Consider the following 18323-nt stretch of genomic DNA (forward strand, 5'->3'; position numbering starts at 1 on the left):
GCATGGGATGGGACATGGCTGGAGGGAGGTGCATGGGATGGGACATGGCTGGAGGGAGGTGCATGGGATGGGACATGGCTGGAGGGAGGTGCATGGGATGGGACATGGTCGGGGGGGAGGTGCATGGGATGGGACATGGCTGGAGGGAGGTGCATGGGATGAGACATGGCTGGAGGGAGGTGCATGGGATGGGACATGGCTGGAGGGAGGTGCATGGGATGGGACATGGTCGGGGGGGAGGTGCATGGGATGGGACATGGTCGGGGGGGAGGTGCATGGGATGGGACATGGCTGGAGGGAGGTGCATGGGATGGGACATGGCTGGAGGGAGGTGCATGGGATGAGACATGGCTGGAGGGAGGTGCATGGGATGGGACATGGCTGGAGGGAGGTGCATGGGATGGGACATGGTCGGGGGGGGAGGTGCATGGGATGGGACATGGCTGGAGGGAGGTGCATGGGATGAGACATGGTCGGGGGGGAGGTGCATGGGATGGGACATGGCTGGAGGGAGGTGCATGGGATGAGACATGGCTGGAGGGAGGTGCATGGGATGGGACATGGCTGGAGGGAGGTGCATGGGATGGGACATGGCTGGAGGGAGGTGCATGGGATGGGACATGGCTGGAGGGAGGTGCATGGGATGAGACATGGCTGGAGGGAGGTGCATGGGATGGGACATGGCTGGAGGGAGGTGCATGGGATGGGACATGGTCGGGGGGGGGGGGGGTGCATGGGATGGGACATGGCTGGAGGGAGGTGCATGGAATGAGACATGGCTGGAGGGAGGTGCATGGGATGGGACATGGTCGGGGGGGAGGTGCATGGGATGGGACATGGCTGGAGGGAGGTGCATGGGATGGGACATGGTCGGGGGGGAGGTGCATGGGATGGGACATGGCTGGAGGGAGGTGCATGGAATGAGACATGGCTGGAGGGAGGTGCATGGGATGGGACATGGCTGGAGGGAGGTGCATGGGATGAGACATCGCTGGAGGGAGGTGCATGGGATGGGACATGGCTGGAGGGAGGTGCATGGAATGAGACATGGCTGGAGGGAGGTGCATGGGATGAGACATGGCTGGAGGGAGGTGCATGGGATGGGACATGGTCGGGGGGGAGGTGCATGGGATGAGACATGGCTGGAGGGAGGTGCATGGGATGGGACATGGTCGGGGGGGAGGTGCATGGGATGGGACATGGCTGGAGGGAGGTGCATGGAATGAGACATGGCTGGAGGGAGGTGCATGGGATGGGACATGGCTGGAGGGAGGTGCATGGGATGAGACATGGCTGGAGGGAGGTGCATGGGATGGGACATGGCTGGAGGGAGGTGCATGGAATGAGACATGGCTGGAGGGAGGTGCATGGGATAGGACATGGCTGGAGGGAGGTGCATGGGATGGGACATGGTCGGGGGGGAGGTGCATGGGATGGGACATGGTCGGGGGGGAGGTGCATGGGATGGGACATGGCTGGAGGGAGGTGCATGGGATGAGACATGGCTGGAGGGAGGTGCATGGGATGGGACATGGCTGGAGGGAGGTGCATGGGATGGGACATGGTCGGGGGGGAGGTGCATGGGATGGGACATGGCTGGAGGGAGGTGCATGGGATGAGACATGGCTGGAGGGAGGTGCATGGGATGGGACATGGCTGGAGGGAGGTGCATGGGATGGGACATGGTCGGGGGGGAGGTGCATGGGATGGGACATGGTAGGGGGGGAGGTGCATGGGATGGGACATGGCTGGAGGGAGGTGCATGGGATGGGACATGGCTGGAGGGAGGTGCATGGAATGAGACATGGCTGGAGGGAGGTGCATGGGATGAGACATGGCTGGAGGGAGGTGCATGGGATGGGACATGGTCGGGGGGGAGGTGCATGGGATGGGACATGGATGGAGGGAGGTGCATGGGATGGGACATGGTCGGGGGGGAGGTGCATGGGATGGGACATGGCTGGAGGGAGGTGCATGGGATGGGACATGGCTGGAGGGAGGTGCATGGAATGAGACATGGCTGGAGGGAGGTGCATGGGATGAGACATGGCTGGAGGGAGGTGCATGGGATGGGACATGGTCGGGGGGGAGGTGCATGGGATGGGACATGGCTGGAGGGAGGTGCATGGGATGAGACATGGCTGGAGGGAGGTGCATGGGATGAGACATGGCTGGAGGGAGGTGCATGGGATGGGACATGGTCGGGGGGGAGGTGCATGGGATGGGACATGGCTGGAGGGAGGTGCATGGGATGAGACATGGCTGGAGGGAGGTGCATGGGATGGGACATGGCTGGAGGGAGGTGCATGGGATGGGACATGGCTGGAGGGAGGTGCATGGGATGGGACATGGTCGGGGGGGAGGTGCATGGGATGGGACATGGCTGGAGGGAGGTGCATGGAATGAGACATGGCTGGAGGGAGGTGCATGGGATGGGACATGGTCGGGGGGGAGGTGCATGGGATGGGACATGGTCGGGGGGGAGGTGCATGGGATGGGACATGGCTGGAGGGAGGAGCATAGGATGGGACATGGTCGGGGGGGAGGTGCATGGGATGAGACATGGTCTGGGGGGAGGTGCATGGGATGAGACATGGCTGGAAGGAGGTGCATGGGATGGGACATGGTCGGGGGGGAGGTGCATGGGATGAGACATGGCTGGAGGGAGGTGCATGGGATGGGACATGGTCGGGGGGGAGGTGCATGGGATGAGACATGGCTGGAGGGAGGTGCATGGGATGGGACATGGTCGGGGGGGAGGTGCATGGGATGAGACATGGCTGGAGGGAGGTGCATGGGATGGGACATGGTCGGGGGGGAGGTGCATGGGATGAGACATGGCTGGAGGGAGGTGCATGGGATGGGACATGGTCGGGGGGGAGGTGCATGGGATGAGACATGGCTGGAGGGAAGTGCATGGGATGGGACATGGTCGGGGGGAGGTGCATGGGATGGGACATGGCTGGAGGGAGGTGCATGGGATGAGACATGGCTGGAGGGAGGTGCATGGGATGGGACATGGTCGGGGGGAGGTGCATGGGATGGGACATGGCTGGAGGGAGGTGCATGGGATGGGACATGGCTGGAGGGAGGTGCATGGGATGAGACATGGCTGGAGGGAGGTGCATGGGATGGGACATGGTCGGGGGGGAGGTGCATGGGATGGGACATGGCTGGAGGGAGGTGCATGGGATGGGACATGGTCGGGGGGGGGGTGCATGGGATGGGACATGGTCGGGGGGGAGGTGCATGGGATGGGACATGGTCGGGGGGGAGGTGCATGGGATGAGACATGGCTGGAGGGAGGTGCATGGGATGGGACATGGTCGGGGGGGAGGTGCATGGGATGAGACATGGCTGGAGGGAGGTGCATGGGATGGGACATGGCTGGAGGGAGGTGCATGGGATGGGACATGGCTGGAGGGAGGTGCATGGGATGAGACATGGTCGGGGGGGAGGTGCATGGGATGGGACATGGTCGGGGGGGAGGTGCATGGGATGGGACATGGCTGGAGGGAGGTGCATGGGATGGGACATGGTCGGGGGGGAGGTGCATGGGATGGGACATGGCTGGAGGGAGGTGCATGGGATGGGACATGGCTGGAGGGAGGTGCATGGGATGGGACATGGCTGGAGGGAGGTGCATGGGATGAGACATGGCTGGAGGGAGGTGCATGGGATGGGACATGGCTGGAGGGAGGTGCATGGGATGAGACATGGCTGGAGAGAGGTGCATGGGATGGGACATGGTCGGGGGGGAGGTGCATGGGATGAGACATGGCTGGAGGGAGGTGCATGGGATGGGACATGGCTGGAGGGAGGTGCATGGGATGGGACATGGTCGGGGGGGAGGTGCATGGGATGAGACATGGCTGGAGGGAGGTGCATGGGATGGGACATGGTCGGGGGGGAGGTGCATGGGATGAGACATGGCTGGAGGGAGGTGCATGGGATGGGACATGGCTGGAGGGAGGTGCATGGGATGGGACATGGTCGGGGGGGAGGTGCATGGGATGGGACATGGCTGGAGGGAGGTGCATGGGATGGGACATGGCTGGAGGGAGGTGCATGGAATGAGACATGGCTGGAGGGAGGTGCATGGGATGGGACATGGCTGGAGGGAGGTGCATGGGATGGGACATGGTCGGGGGGGAGGTGCATGGGATGGGACATGGCTGGAGGGAGGTGCATGGGATGGGACATGGCTGGAGGGAGGTGCATGGAATGAGACATGGCTGGAGGGAGGTGCATGGGATGGGACATGGCTGGAGGGAGGTGCATGGGATGGGACATGGTCGGGGGGGAGGTGCATGGGATGGAACATTGGGAAGGAGACACTTTGTTTGAGACATGGAAACTTAGACGTGAGAAAAGTTTGAGGTGCATGAGACGTGATGACAATCATACCAGTTCCTCTTTCCTCCGCTCGATCGTCTGGCGTTTCTTCTCAAGGTCTGTGACATCAACTTCAACCTTCTTTGTTGACCGAAACAGCCGTTTCCTGGCCTCTGCTTTTTGGGCAGCAATGTTCCGCCGCTTGTCACTTGATCTGCACAACAATGGCATTAATGACTCACACACATCCTACACAGCCCTGTCCTCAATAACATTGATGACTCTTAGACATCCTAAACAGCCCTGTCCTCAATGACATTAATGACTCACACACATCCTACACAGCCCTGTCCTCAATGACATTAAAGACTCCCACACATCCTGCACAGCCCTGTCATCAATGATACTGATGACTCCCACACATCCTACACAGCCCTGTCCTCAATGATACTGATGACTCCCACACATCCTACACAGCCCTGTCCTCAATGACATTGATGACTCCCACACATCCTACACAGCCCTGTCATCAATGATACTGATGACTCCCACACATCCTGCACAGCCCTGTCCTCAATGATACTGATGACTCCCACACATCCTGCACAGCCCTGTCATCAATGATACTGATGACTCCCACACATTCTACACAGCCCTGTCCTCAATGACATTGATGACTCCCACACATCCTACACAGCCCTGTCATCAATGATACTGATGACTCCCACACATCCTGCACAGCCCTGTCATCAATGATACTGATGACTCCCACACATCCTACACAGCCCTGTCATCAATGATACTGATGACTCCCACACATCCTACACAGCCCTGTCATCAATGATACTGATGACTCCCACACATCCTACACAGCCCTGTCATCAATGATACTGATGACTCCCACACATCCTACACAGCCCTGTCCTCAATGATACTGATGACTCCCACACATCCTACACAGCCCTGTCATCAATGATACTGATGACTCCCACACATCCTACACAGCCCTGTCCTCAATGATACTGATGACTCCCACACATCCTACACAGCCCTGTCCTCAATGACATTGATGACTCCCACACATCCTACACAGCCCTGTCATCAATGATACTGATGACTCCCACACATCCTACTCAGCCCTGTCATCAATGATACTGATGACTCCCACACATCCTGCACAGCCCTGTCATCAATGATACTGATGACTCCCACACATTCTACACAGCCCTGTCCTCAATGACATTGATGACTCCCACACATCCTACACAGCCCTGTCATCAATGATACTGATGACTCCCACACATCCTGCACAGCCCTGTCATCAATGATACTGATGACTCCCACACATCCTACACAGCCCTGTCCTCAATGATACTGATGACTCCCACACATCCTACACAGCCCTGTCATCAATGATACTGATGACTCCCACACATCCTGCACAGCCCTGTCCTCAATGATACTGATGACTCCCACACATCCTGCACAGCCCTGTCATCAATGATACTGATGACTCCCACACATCCTGCACAGCCCTGTCATCAATGATACTGATGACTCCCACACATCCTACACAGCCCTGTCATCAACGATACTGATGACTCCCACACATTCTACACAGCCCTGTCCTCAATGACATTGATGACTCCCACACATCCTACACAGCCCTGTCATCAATGATACTGATGACTCCCACACATCCTGCACAGCCCTGTCATCAATGATACTGATGACTCCCACACATTCTACACAGCCCTGTCCTCAATGACACTGATGACTCCCACACATCCTACACAGCCCTGTCATCAATGACACTGATGACTCCCACACATCCTGCACAGCCCTGTCCTCAATGATACTGATGACTCCCACACATCGTGCACAGCCCTGTCATCAATGATACTGATGACTCCCACACATCCTACACAGCCCTGTCATCAATGATACTGATGACTCCCACACATCCTACACAGCCCTGTCATCAATGATACTGATGACTCCCACACATCCTACACAGCCCTATCATCAATGATACTGATGACTCCCACACATCCTGCACAGCCCTGTCCAGTGGTGGTTATTGACGGGGAACCAACTATTAAGATAGCGATAGTCTATTGCGACCAAGTCATTCCCCAGATGAATATATGTTTTATGAAATGAAACCAAGCTGAAGTAGTTTCAGTCTCTCTAAATATCTGACAAAAAACTTGAAACCCCAGTTTGCTTAAGAGGTAACAGAGGATAGATAACTCTAAATCAAAGTAAATGATAGTTCAGATCATCTTTACAGCCCTGATGACCACACACTGTCCTTACTTGATATTCAGCAGTCTCAGTGTGTCTTCAACCAGTCCAGACTTGATGTCATAGTCAATTTTCTCATCTGTACCAAAACTTGGAGATCGATTTATCTGAAAACAATAGATATGTAGCAGATTTCTTGCCAACAGATGTAAACATCACTGAGGGCACTGTTCAGCCAGACAAACAGAGAAATATGTTAACCCTTCAACATTCATCACTGCAGAACCAATACTGTAACCCTTGTACAATGCGATACACAGTGGATGAAGGTACTTGTAACCCTTCTATGACGCAATACACTGTGGATGAAGGTACTTGTAACCCTTCTATGACGCGATACACAGTGGATGAAGGTACTTGTAACCCTTCTATGACACGATACACAGTGGATGAAGGTACTTGTAACCCTTCTATGACGCGATACACAGTGGATAAAGATACTTGTAACCCTTCTATGACACAATACACAGTGGATGAAGGTACTTGTAACCCTTCTACGACGCGATACACAGTGGATGAAGGTACTTGTAACCCTTCTATGACGCGATACACAGTGGATGAAGGTACTTGTAACCCTTCTATGACACGATACACAGTGGATGAAGGTACTTGTAACCCTTCTATGACGCGATACACAGTGGATGAAGGTACTTGTAACCCTTCTATGACACGATACACAGTGGATGAAGGTACTTGTAACCCTTCTATGACGCGATACACAGTGGATGAAGGTACTTGTAACCCTTCTATGACGCGATACACAGTGGATAAAGATACTTGTAACCCTTCTATGACACAATACACAGTGGATGAAGGTACTTGTAACCCTTCTACGACGCGATACACAGTGGATGAAGGTACTTGTAACCCTTCTATGACGCGATACACAGTGGATGAAGGTACTTGTAACCCTTCTATGACACGATACACAGTGGATGAAGGTACTTGTAACCCTTCTATGACACGATACACAGTGGATGAAGGTACTTGTAACCCTTCTATGACGTGATACACAGTGGATGAAGGTACTTGTAACCCTTCTATGACGCAATACACTTTGGATGAAGGTACTTGTAACCATTCTATGACGTGATACACAGTGGATGAAGGTACTTGTAACCAATCATGTCTCACCTCCAGCAACCAAGGTCTCAGCTTCCTGTCAATCATAATGTCGAATCCAAGAATCTCGAAGCACACACTGTCACTGTTCGTCCCAGCTCCAGGACGACACATGCGGTATGAGTGTAATACATGAGGCTGGGCCACTAACATTGTCTTGACAATCATGTCAGAGATGTTGCGCCACAACAACGCCACATCGATGTCGTTACGTCTGAGGAAGTCATTGAAGTAGCGTATCGAGCGTTTACTCCCAGTGTCCACTGAGGCACTTTTGTCGTAGAACTCGTTATGTTTGTTTACAGAGTAGTTGGTGAGATGCATATAGAGGTGGTTCTGTGGACAGATGTATCACTGATGAGATAACACAGCTCTTACAAACATCTCAGTTACTCCTAGGCCATTGGGCCAATGATCAAAATATTAACTCTTTCATAAAGTGAACTCTTAACAATGTTATTTAATAGATTGAGCAAGTGTGTTTAGTTTTACGCTGCACTCAGCAACATTTGAGCTATATGGCAGTGGTTTATAACTAATCCAGTCTTAACCAGACAATCCAGTGATCAACAGTATGAGCATCCATCTGTGCAAATGGGAACCAATGACATGTGTGAACCAAGTCAGCAAGCTTAACTACCTGATCTCATTAGTCACATCTTACGAGATGCACAGTTGGCTCTTGTGTCAAGCACAAGTTGCTAAGACCTATTCTTAGCAAGTGAAAAAACATTGTTTTGGGACAATTAACTTGTATGTAATCCTTTTTCTGGTTCAGTCTCTAACTGTTCATTGTCAAAATAATCAGCTCTCTTTCAAATGTACGGACATTCCAGAGATGGAAGAAATGTTAGCATACTTAATTTGTAATACATGGATTCGTAGATATACGATAATTGCTTCTGCTGAGCACATGACCTTGACAGAAAGGTGAACTTACGATGTTACTTTCATGTGGCGGCAGGTATTTCTCAGTGCCGAGACGGACAAGTCCATCATTGAAGAGGAAGATGCGGAGAGGGTCACATGACGTGACAAGGACGTAGACACGCAGGTCAAACTTGTAGCCATCAAGGAGCAAGGGCTTGTCAATATACTCCTGGACGATGAAGTGCTCAGTCGGGGGAATCTTCTCTGCATTTCGATACAGACATATACTGAAGGACAAATATTGAAGCAGGTGAGAGAATGTTCTGTAATGACTGAAGAAGCTAGGTACAATGTGTTTCTTTATTACTACGGCAATCTGACACTTTCACAACAAGAATATTGAAGGAATCCAGTGGTACTTCTCTTCTTTTGAGTTGTTCATACTTTGGCAATCTGCAGATTATCAGGTCCAGGCCAGATCACAGCACTAAAGTATACCACATCAGTCTGCAGATCATCAGGTCCAGGCCAGTTATTGGATCACAGCACTAAAGTATACCATATCAGTGTGCAGATCATCAGGTCCAGGCCAGGTACTGGATCACAGCACTAAAGTATATCATATCAGTTTGCTGATAATCAGGTCCAGGCCAGTTACTGGATCACAGCACTAAAGTATATCATATCGGTTTGCTGATAATCAGGTCCAGGCCAGTTACTGGATCACAGCACTAAAGTATATCATATCAGTGTGCAGATCATCAGGTCCAGGCCAGGTACTGGATCACAGCACTAAAGTATATCATATCGGTTTGCTGATAATCAGGTCCAGGCCAGTTACTGGATCACAGCACTAAAGTATATCATATCGGTTTGCTGATAATCAGGTCCAGGCCAGGTACTGGATCACAGCACTTAAGTATATTATATCGGTTTGCTGATAATCAGGTCCAGGCCAGGTACTGGATCACAGCACTAAAGTATATCATATCAGTGTGCAGATCATCAGGTCCAGGCCAGGAACTGGATCACAGCACTAAAGTATATCATATCGGTTTGCTGATAATCAGGTCCAGGCCAGTTACTGGATCACAGCACTAAAGTATATCATATCAGTTTGCTGATAATCAGGTCCAGGCCAGGTACTGGATCACAGCACTTAAGTATATTATATCGGTTTGCTGATAATCAGGTCCAGGCCAGTTACTGGATCACAGCACTAAAGTACATCATATCGGTTTGCTGATAATCAGGCCCAGGCCAGGTACTGGATCACAGCACTAAAGTATATCATATCGGTTTGCTGATAATCAGGTCCAGGCCAGGTACTGGATCACAGCACTAAAGTACATCATATCGGTTTGCTGATAATCAGGTCCAGGCCAGTTACTGGATCACAGCACTAAAGTATATTATATTGGTTTGCTGATAATCAGGTCCAGGCCACGTTCTGGATCACAGCACTAAAGTATATCATATCGATTTGCTGATAATCAGGTCCAGGCCAGGTACTGGATCACAGCACTAAAGTATATCATATCGGTTTGCTGATAATCAGGTCCAGGCCAGGTACTGGATCACAGCACTAAAGTATATCATATCGGTTTGCTGACAATCAGGTCCAGGCCAGGTACTGGATCACAGCACTAAAGTATATCATATCGGTTTGCTGATAATCAGGTCCAGGCCAGTTACTGGATCACAGCACTAAAGTATATCATATCGGTTTGCTGATAATCAGGTACAGGCCAGGCACTGGATCACACCACTAGAGCACTTATACCATGACCGTCTGTAGATAATCAGATCTAGGCCAGGCACTGGATCACACCACTAGAGCACTTATACCATGGCCGTCTGTAGATAATCAGATCTAGGCCAGGCACTGGATCACACCACTAGAGCACTTATACCATGACCGTCTGTAGATAATCAGATCTAGGCCAGGCACTGGATCACACCACTAGAGCACTTATACCATGGCCGTCTGTAGATAATCAGATCTAGGCCAGGCACTGGATCACACCACTAGAGCTGTTATACAATGGCCGTCTGTAGATAATCATATCTAGGCCAGGCACTGGATCACACCACTAGAGCACTTATACCATGGCCGTCTGTAGATAATCAGATCTAGGCCAAGCACTGGATCACACCACTAGAGCACTTATACCATGGCCGTCTGTAGATAATCAGATCTAGGCCAGGCACTGGATCACACCACTAGAGCACTTATACCATGGCCGTCTGTCGATAATCATATCTAGGCCAGGCACTGGATCACACCACTAGTGCACTTATACCATGGCCGTCTGTAGATAATCAGATCTAGGCCAGGCACTGGATCACACCACTAGAGCCGTTATACCATGGCCGTCTGTAGATAATCAGATCTAGGCCAGGCACTGGATCACACCACTAGAGCACTTATACCATGGCCGTCTGTAGATAATCAGATCTAGGCCAGGCACTGGATCACACCACTAGAGCACTTATACCATGGCCGTTTGTCGATAATCATATCTAGGCCAGGCACTGGATCACACCACTAGAGCACTTATACCATGGCCGTCTGTAGATAATCAGATCTAGGCCAGGCACTGGATCACAGCACCATAGCACTTATACCATGGCCGTCTGTTGATAATCAGATCTAGGCCAGGCACTGGATCACACCACTAGAGCCGTTATATCATGGCCGTCTGTAGATAATCAGATCTAGGCCAGGCACTGGATCACACCACTAGAGCACTTATACCATGGCCGTCTGTAGATAATCAGATCTAGGCCAGGCACTGGATCACACCACTAGAGCCGTTATACCATGGCCGTCTGTCGATAATCATATCTAGGCCAGGCACTGGATCACACCACTAGAGCACTTATACCATGGCCGTCTGTAGATAATCATATCTAGGCCAGGCACTGGATTACACCACTAGAGCCGTTATACCATGGCCGTCTGTAGATAATCAGATCTAGGCCAGGCACTGGATCACACCACTAGAGCCGTTATACCATGGCCGTCTGTCGATAATCAGATCTAGGCCAGGCACTGGATCACAGCACCATAGCACTTATACCATGGCCGTCTGTAGATAATCAGATCTAGGCCAGGCACTGGATCACACCACTAGAGAGTCCAGTGACAAGCAGTTCCTATGTCATATCAAGAATCATTTCAGCAAAATAGGAGTGAGCAATATTCCTCTGTAGCTTACCAGATGAACTGGCTGAAACCTAATCTGAAATCCTTATGATCATCTTACACTCACCTGTCCATTCATTCAGTTATACCTATGTACATTGTGTATTTTTGTGTATTTTTTACTTGCATCCTTATGTGTTTCATGTGTCTTACTAATGGCCTTACAAACCATGAGACTTACCCATGTCCTTGTGCACCATTGGAAGGTTTTACTATAAATGTTTTCATTTTTTTCTTTGATTTCAGTTCCTTGGCGTAGTTCTGTAGTGTACTGTAATCTGTTGGTAGAATCCATGTTTTGGGCACAAAGTTGTAATCTTCAGGAAAGGATTTCTGAATTCTGGAGAGAAAGAAATTCTAATCACTTTATCTGCCTTCAACTCTCGAAACTTCTCCGGCAATGTTTTTGTTAGATGAACCTCTTCTGTCGGAGTCCATGTTGATCATCCATCACACTACATCTACTTAGGGAGTGAAAAAGCCTTCATTCTATCAGAATTTTAAAATCCCACTTCTAACAATATAGGCTCTAACCAAGAGAACCAACAGCCAGACAACTAGACAAATGAAAGTTCCTTGACACGACACAATCTCTTTAACAACTCACTTGAGGAAATTCCTGGCAAGGGCGTCTTTCCTCGTCACCTCCCCCATCCCAGGGAAATGGTTTAACTTCTGATACGGCTTTAGCTCCGAAACTCGCTCCGTAGACACAAAGCTGTCATTCCACAAGATGTAGCTGGAAAAATAACATGGTCATCCTTATACATGTCCAACGGTTCTAAAGTCATCCTCAGAGTGGGTGAGTTCAAGCCTCACTCAGCACTCAGCAATATTCCATCTTTGTGGCGATGATTTGTGAATAATCAAGTCTGGATCATACTATCTAATTACAGTCGAACCCCATTGTCTTGAACTCGGTTGAGACAAATTCTCGGATGTGTCGAACTGACATCTCGGTCCCTGCCGATTTCCTTATATTTATCATTATTTTTACCCTGATGTGTCGAACTAGATGTGTCGAATTCCCGGTTGTGTCGAACTCATTTTAGGGTCCCCATAGGCTCTAACAAGTACAAATTTACCCTTTTGTCTCGAACTGTCAAAGCTGGTTGTTGCAACTGAAAACTTCAGTCGCGCAATCGGAAGTCATCCTCATAAACGTGCTACCTAAAGATCAAAAGTAACGATTAACGGACTCAACAATCAATTGCAAGTGACATGTTTAACTACGCATCTATACACACATTGTCAGCACACTTACCAACTGAACTTTACTCAAACAATTAACCATAATTAAGTTGTTACCAGTGACACGTTGATCACGGACCGACAGGATATCTCTAAACAAACAATGGCGCATGTTGTTGTCATGTGACAGTCTATGTTAGCGGTCATGTGATTTCCTTGAAAATACAAAATGAGAAGTGAGGAAAACGGAGTTGGATTATCTAAATTGATGTTGGTTTAGTATTTAAGGTGTAGGATCACCCCTACCCTAGCTGCAGCATGGGCCGCCCTCGACACCCTTATCAGATTTGTGGAAGCACGTGACACTGACGTCTGCTGTGATGCCATGCCCGAACGCCAAACAGATTGTAATTTCGGGGTTTTTTAAGAGATAAATTCCCCACATGTACACGTATGTACATTCCGATTCCGTGTGTATGAACCATACAACTTTTTATACTGACTGAAAATGCATTAGTGCTGTCAAGTAAATGGGATCGCTTGTGAGTTTGTGAAATTATTCTTGTTCTTATCTTTTTGTATGCATATTTATTTGCCATGACGAATAAAGTGATTGAATTGATTTACATTGGTATATGTTGTAATTTAAAGATCAATACTGCCGTAAACGTTTATTGCAAAGATATATTGTTCGTATGTGTATCCTACTGCAAAATAACAATGTGTTAAGCACCGTGGTCGTGTTGGTTCTTGGTCTTTTCAATGCTGACGGATGTGTCGAACACTCGGATAAGTCGAACTTTTCCCTTGGACCCGACGAGTTCGACACAACGGGGTTTGACTGTATCAACATCCTGACATCCTTACAGAGGGTTTGAAGGTGAGAAAGTGCTGCATATCTTTCTCTCTCGTGCAGATAAATAAACAGTCATTATAAACTGACATGACTATTTCACATCTGAAGAAAAGTCTACAGCATAAAACTACATGACGCGAAGGAGACTACCCACCTGAGAGGATCATCATCTCGTGATGCTGTGTACCCCAGTTTTTCCACCATCTGCCGCACTGCAACACAACACGCAGCATGAAGGAGGGGGTGTTAACATTCAGCTTACTTGAATTTTCAAAGCATGCACACCAACACATTTTGAACTGAAAGCAATTTAGAAGTTGACAATGAGAGTGTCTATTTCAAATAATCTGGAGTTTCGTATAACAATATCACACAATTTATGTCAGACTGCGGAGTAGCTTCACACTGTCATCAGTGATATTCACTTCTGCGCAACTGGATCTAGCCACATACCAACTTCATATCTTGTTCCGGAGAGATTCGCTGTCACCAGGTGGCGTTTCTTTCGCTTTTTCTTAGCAGCATTTCCACTCCCTCCTCCGCGATCACCACGATCGCCACGGTTACCACTGTTGGGGTAGAGGTCAATGTTCCCATCATCTCGGTCATAACGTTGGTTGGGTAGTCCACTGTTTCTCCGCATGTGAGGTGGAATGGAGGAAATCCCAATATCTGCAGTAAATATTTCAATTATGTACAGAAGTACCTGTGATGACCTGAATGTCAACCCTCACATAATGGCTGTTATGCTTGTCACACTGTCCACACCTACCAACACCATACTAATGTCATTCCAAGACTGAACGTACAAGACATCATTCATGCAAGTTATTCATCTAAAACAGTTGAAGCTATGATTTCCTCATTATTTAATTTGAACGAAGTTTGTTTATTTCTAACCTAAAGCATATGCTGGTTCATTCTTAAAAAGACATGTATGTTTCCATGACTCCCAGATGTGTTTCCATGACGACATACCTCCTCTATCCATTGAAGACAGTGAAGACATGGATATACTGGGATGCATTCCTGACATGACCTTCACCTTGACCCTGTTTAAATGTGTCCACCGTCCCCAATGTCAACAACAACGGTGAGGTGTCACATCGTGAACATCACCAGAATGGAGCTAGTTGATGAATCTGTAACAAGAACAGAACAGTTTGACATGCAGTTCTTGACACCAGACATCAGGAAGAAGAAACCAGGGATTTCTCGATACAGAAATGCAGAGGCAGTACAAAAAGTATCACTGAATGAATCAGTCAGAATAACTGAATCATAACACATCCATTTTTTTAGTTTCATTTGGAAGACGAACACTCCCAGAGGATTCAAATCTCAGGCTGTCTTTTTCCGTTCTCCTTCATTCACCTGTGCAATTTTTGTATACAACAGGTAAAACGTGAAAGTACTTTTACACCCTTATACTTTGATGATATAGTGTACAGTGACATTATTGGAAATCATACACCGCATACATCGCATACAGTCAGGCAATGCCATTTACTACTGTGAGAGTGGCAGTGCTTAAAATTTGAACATTTATAAAAGTATGTTTCCCTTTTTGTGTCCATGGTAATATGTGTTTTACTCTGTTTGGACTTTGTTACTTTTAATATGCTTTTATGTAACATGAGACAAAAACATGTTTGAGTGTAAACTCAATTAGAGTTCACTGGAAGTTCAACATCAGATCAATATCAGCTGTCATAAAATGAATCTCCCAAAAATGCACTGATAGATAAATAGATTGATACATTTAAAGTTCATGATCAGTGCCTGGGTTTCAATCAATACTTTGTGCTCTGACCTGATTACTGATCCTTAAACCTGAAGACAGGGCTTATATTCAATATACCTGCACAGTACAGAGGTTTCATAGATTGTGTGAAATATCCAGTAAGTTAAACTGAAACCTCTAGTTGAATAAGATAAACATGTTTTGCATGACATAATATCTCATATCATATTTGTTCAAGCTGCCAAATTAAAACATTGTTTCTTTGTACTTTGATACACATATAAAACAGTACAATATGCACAGAATGATATACTATTATACCATTACGGTATACTCAGAATGATATACTATTATACCATTACGGTATACTCAGAATGATATACTATTATACCATTATGGTATACCTACTTACCATAAATTTCATGGAAACAGGCATATAGCATCCAATTTATGCTAGTATACATGTTGTGGTATATGTAACATATTACATACACAGACAATGAAGGATTTATATGAACAACACAACTGTTAAAAGGGTAACAGTTCAGTGAAACTGTTAGTCTTAGTTTACGTGCCTGCATGATCATGCATCCTGTGTTCTAGTTCTAGTCTATATTCCCTGAATGCCAAGGCAGAGTATGTGACATATGTTGGATGGGGGAATTCATATAAACATGAATCCCCATATAAGTGTATAGTAATAATAATGTTAATAATTGTACAATTTTTCTTAACCAACAAACAAACATAACAAACATGGGTGTGTCTGGTAATTTATGATGAGGGAGAATGGTAACTGGGTGGGGTTGGTTGGGGGACGGGGTGACAGTGAGATGATGAAAAGGGTTGGGAGGGAAAGGATGAAGACAACTTTCTGGCATTAAAAACTGACAGTTCTAGGTTTGCTGAAATGAAGAAAGATCTTTAAAATCACTCTGGTCATATGTAATACCTGTCGTGAAAAAGTCTAGATCCAACACAAAGTTCAGGGTGGGAAGGGTTTCACAGTGGGTCACAGCCGGGCATGACTATATGTGGTGTCATCAAAGTCGTCCTCGGGGCAAAGGCCAATCACTATACATCAACATCTCAGAAACACATGTATTCATCAGATTAATAATACTTAAGTAGGACTGTCGCTGAAGTTTATAGTGAAGAGCAACACGTCTTTCTGTGGAATCTTGGAGAAAGTGAAAAGTGCTCGACAAAGAGGTCGGTGAAAGTTGCGGACACATCGTCCCGAGAAATACCTACCATGTCGCCATGACGTACATCCATAAAAGTCTTTTTTCCAGTACAGAAACAGTTAATTGCAATCCCCAGTTTAGGATAGTAAATATGTTAAAGATAGCTTCACCACGACTTATGTTTTACTTGATAAATCTTTCAGTGTCGGAGGCCAAATCCGCCATCTTTGTTTGATCACGTGACACAAGCACCTGACAACCCCATTCCAAAGGACGCTTGTGCCTAGCAACTGTCAAACCTTCCAGTCCGATCTCAGTGAACACTTTCAGTCACAATATAGCCAGGATGTATTACTTCTCACCGTTGGTGTGACCTTTTTTAAAAATCTCAGTGACCTATTAGGCATGGACGTGTTTAATTTCATTCCCAACATCGTGGTACTGAAGTAATACTAAAGACGCAAATAAATGTTATATCGGTTGAGTGGTCTGATTTAAATACAAACACATATTCAATGACGTATTACTCCCAGTACTTACAAATTATAGGACCTGGCCCAAGATAGTTTTGAATTTGTATCACAACTATTCCGACGAGCGTGTAACAGCCTCGGGTTTTCTTTAGACAGAAATAAGATATGTGACAAGAGAGTGTGTTAAGTGTGGCAATTTCTCAGGGCAGGAATACAGTATGACGGATTAACAGTTCTGGTGAATGGATGATGGATGAGGCATTTGAAATCAATAGGTGCCCGTAGAACGGTAGTTATTAAACAGTTAATATATGGTTTATGATAAGGGATATAAATCCTGTGCTAAACACGCAGACAATAACAACTCCTCGCTCTCCACTGCATTGTCGGCATATGGTGCTTCTGACGTAAGACGCACGTCCTTGTTGACGTAATGACGTCACACTTGTTCTTACGTCATAGTGGAAGTTACTCGACAGGAAAAATATAATATAGACGACATTTACTCAAGAAATGATATAGTGTTGAAAAAAAATGGGGAATACTAAACTATGTCCCGTGTAATACCATATTTATGAAACGAGTGAATGGTTTGCTATCTAACCTGCGAAAGCACGGGATATTAGTATTTTATTTATTACTCACCAAACAATAGCAAAATAGTATAGAGCAAAGTACTTCTTTCCAAAGATCTCATCGAGTGTGGTGACTCTCAGCTTTCCGATAGTCAAGCAAGGTCTAATACTATTGTGACAGAGGTATTAGCATTATGTCGTCATAACTTTGACGTCATACATACGACATCACGCGATGCTATTACACAATGTGTAATAGCCTTGTAAAATTATTAAACAGTGATATCTTCAATGGATGAGTAATAAAGATAATTATTACCCACGTGGTACTTCGTAAAGGTGTTTCATAACAAAGTGTTATGACACATGTGTCATAACACCTTCGAGTGATTTGATTGGCTAAGAGGTGAACTTTGACATTGCTGGTACTACTTTCATCACTCATTCCATTCATG

The 18323-nt window shown here is 47.3% G+C and overlaps 1 protein-coding gene across 1 annotated transcript in view; it reads right to left on the reverse strand.

Moving 5' to 3' along the window:
* LOC137291617 (tubulin polyglutamylase TTLL7-like) overlaps positions 1 to 17365 on the reverse strand; it is a 28902-nt gene extending 11537 nt beyond the window's left edge. The window contains exons 1-10 of the mRNA XM_067823010.1: positions 16888 to 17365; positions 14868 to 15031; positions 14343 to 14561; positions 14044 to 14101; positions 12450 to 12581; positions 12024 to 12182; positions 8705 to 8921; positions 7777 to 8100; positions 6655 to 6749; positions 4408 to 4549 (exon numbers count right to left, since the gene is read on the reverse strand). Coding sequence (XP_067679111.1) covers positions 4408 to 4549; positions 6655 to 6749; positions 7777 to 8100; positions 8705 to 8921; positions 12024 to 12182; positions 12450 to 12581; positions 14044 to 14101; positions 14343 to 14561; positions 14868 to 14925 — 1404 coding nt within the window. The 5' untranslated portion in view covers positions 14926 to 15031; positions 16888 to 17365. The remainder of the gene's footprint in view (positions 1 to 4407; positions 4550 to 6654; positions 6750 to 7776; positions 8101 to 8704; positions 8922 to 12023; positions 12183 to 12449; positions 12582 to 14043; positions 14102 to 14342; positions 14562 to 14867; positions 15032 to 16887) is intronic.
* Positions 17366 to 18323: the final 958 nt, after the last annotated feature.

Source organism: Haliotis asinina, chromosome 7 (assembly GCF_037392515.1).
Source record: "Haliotis asinina isolate JCU_RB_2024 chromosome 7, JCU_Hal_asi_v2, whole genome shotgun sequence".
Classification (NCBI taxonomy): Eukaryota; Metazoa; Mollusca; class Gastropoda; order Lepetellida; family Haliotidae; genus Haliotis; species Haliotis asinina.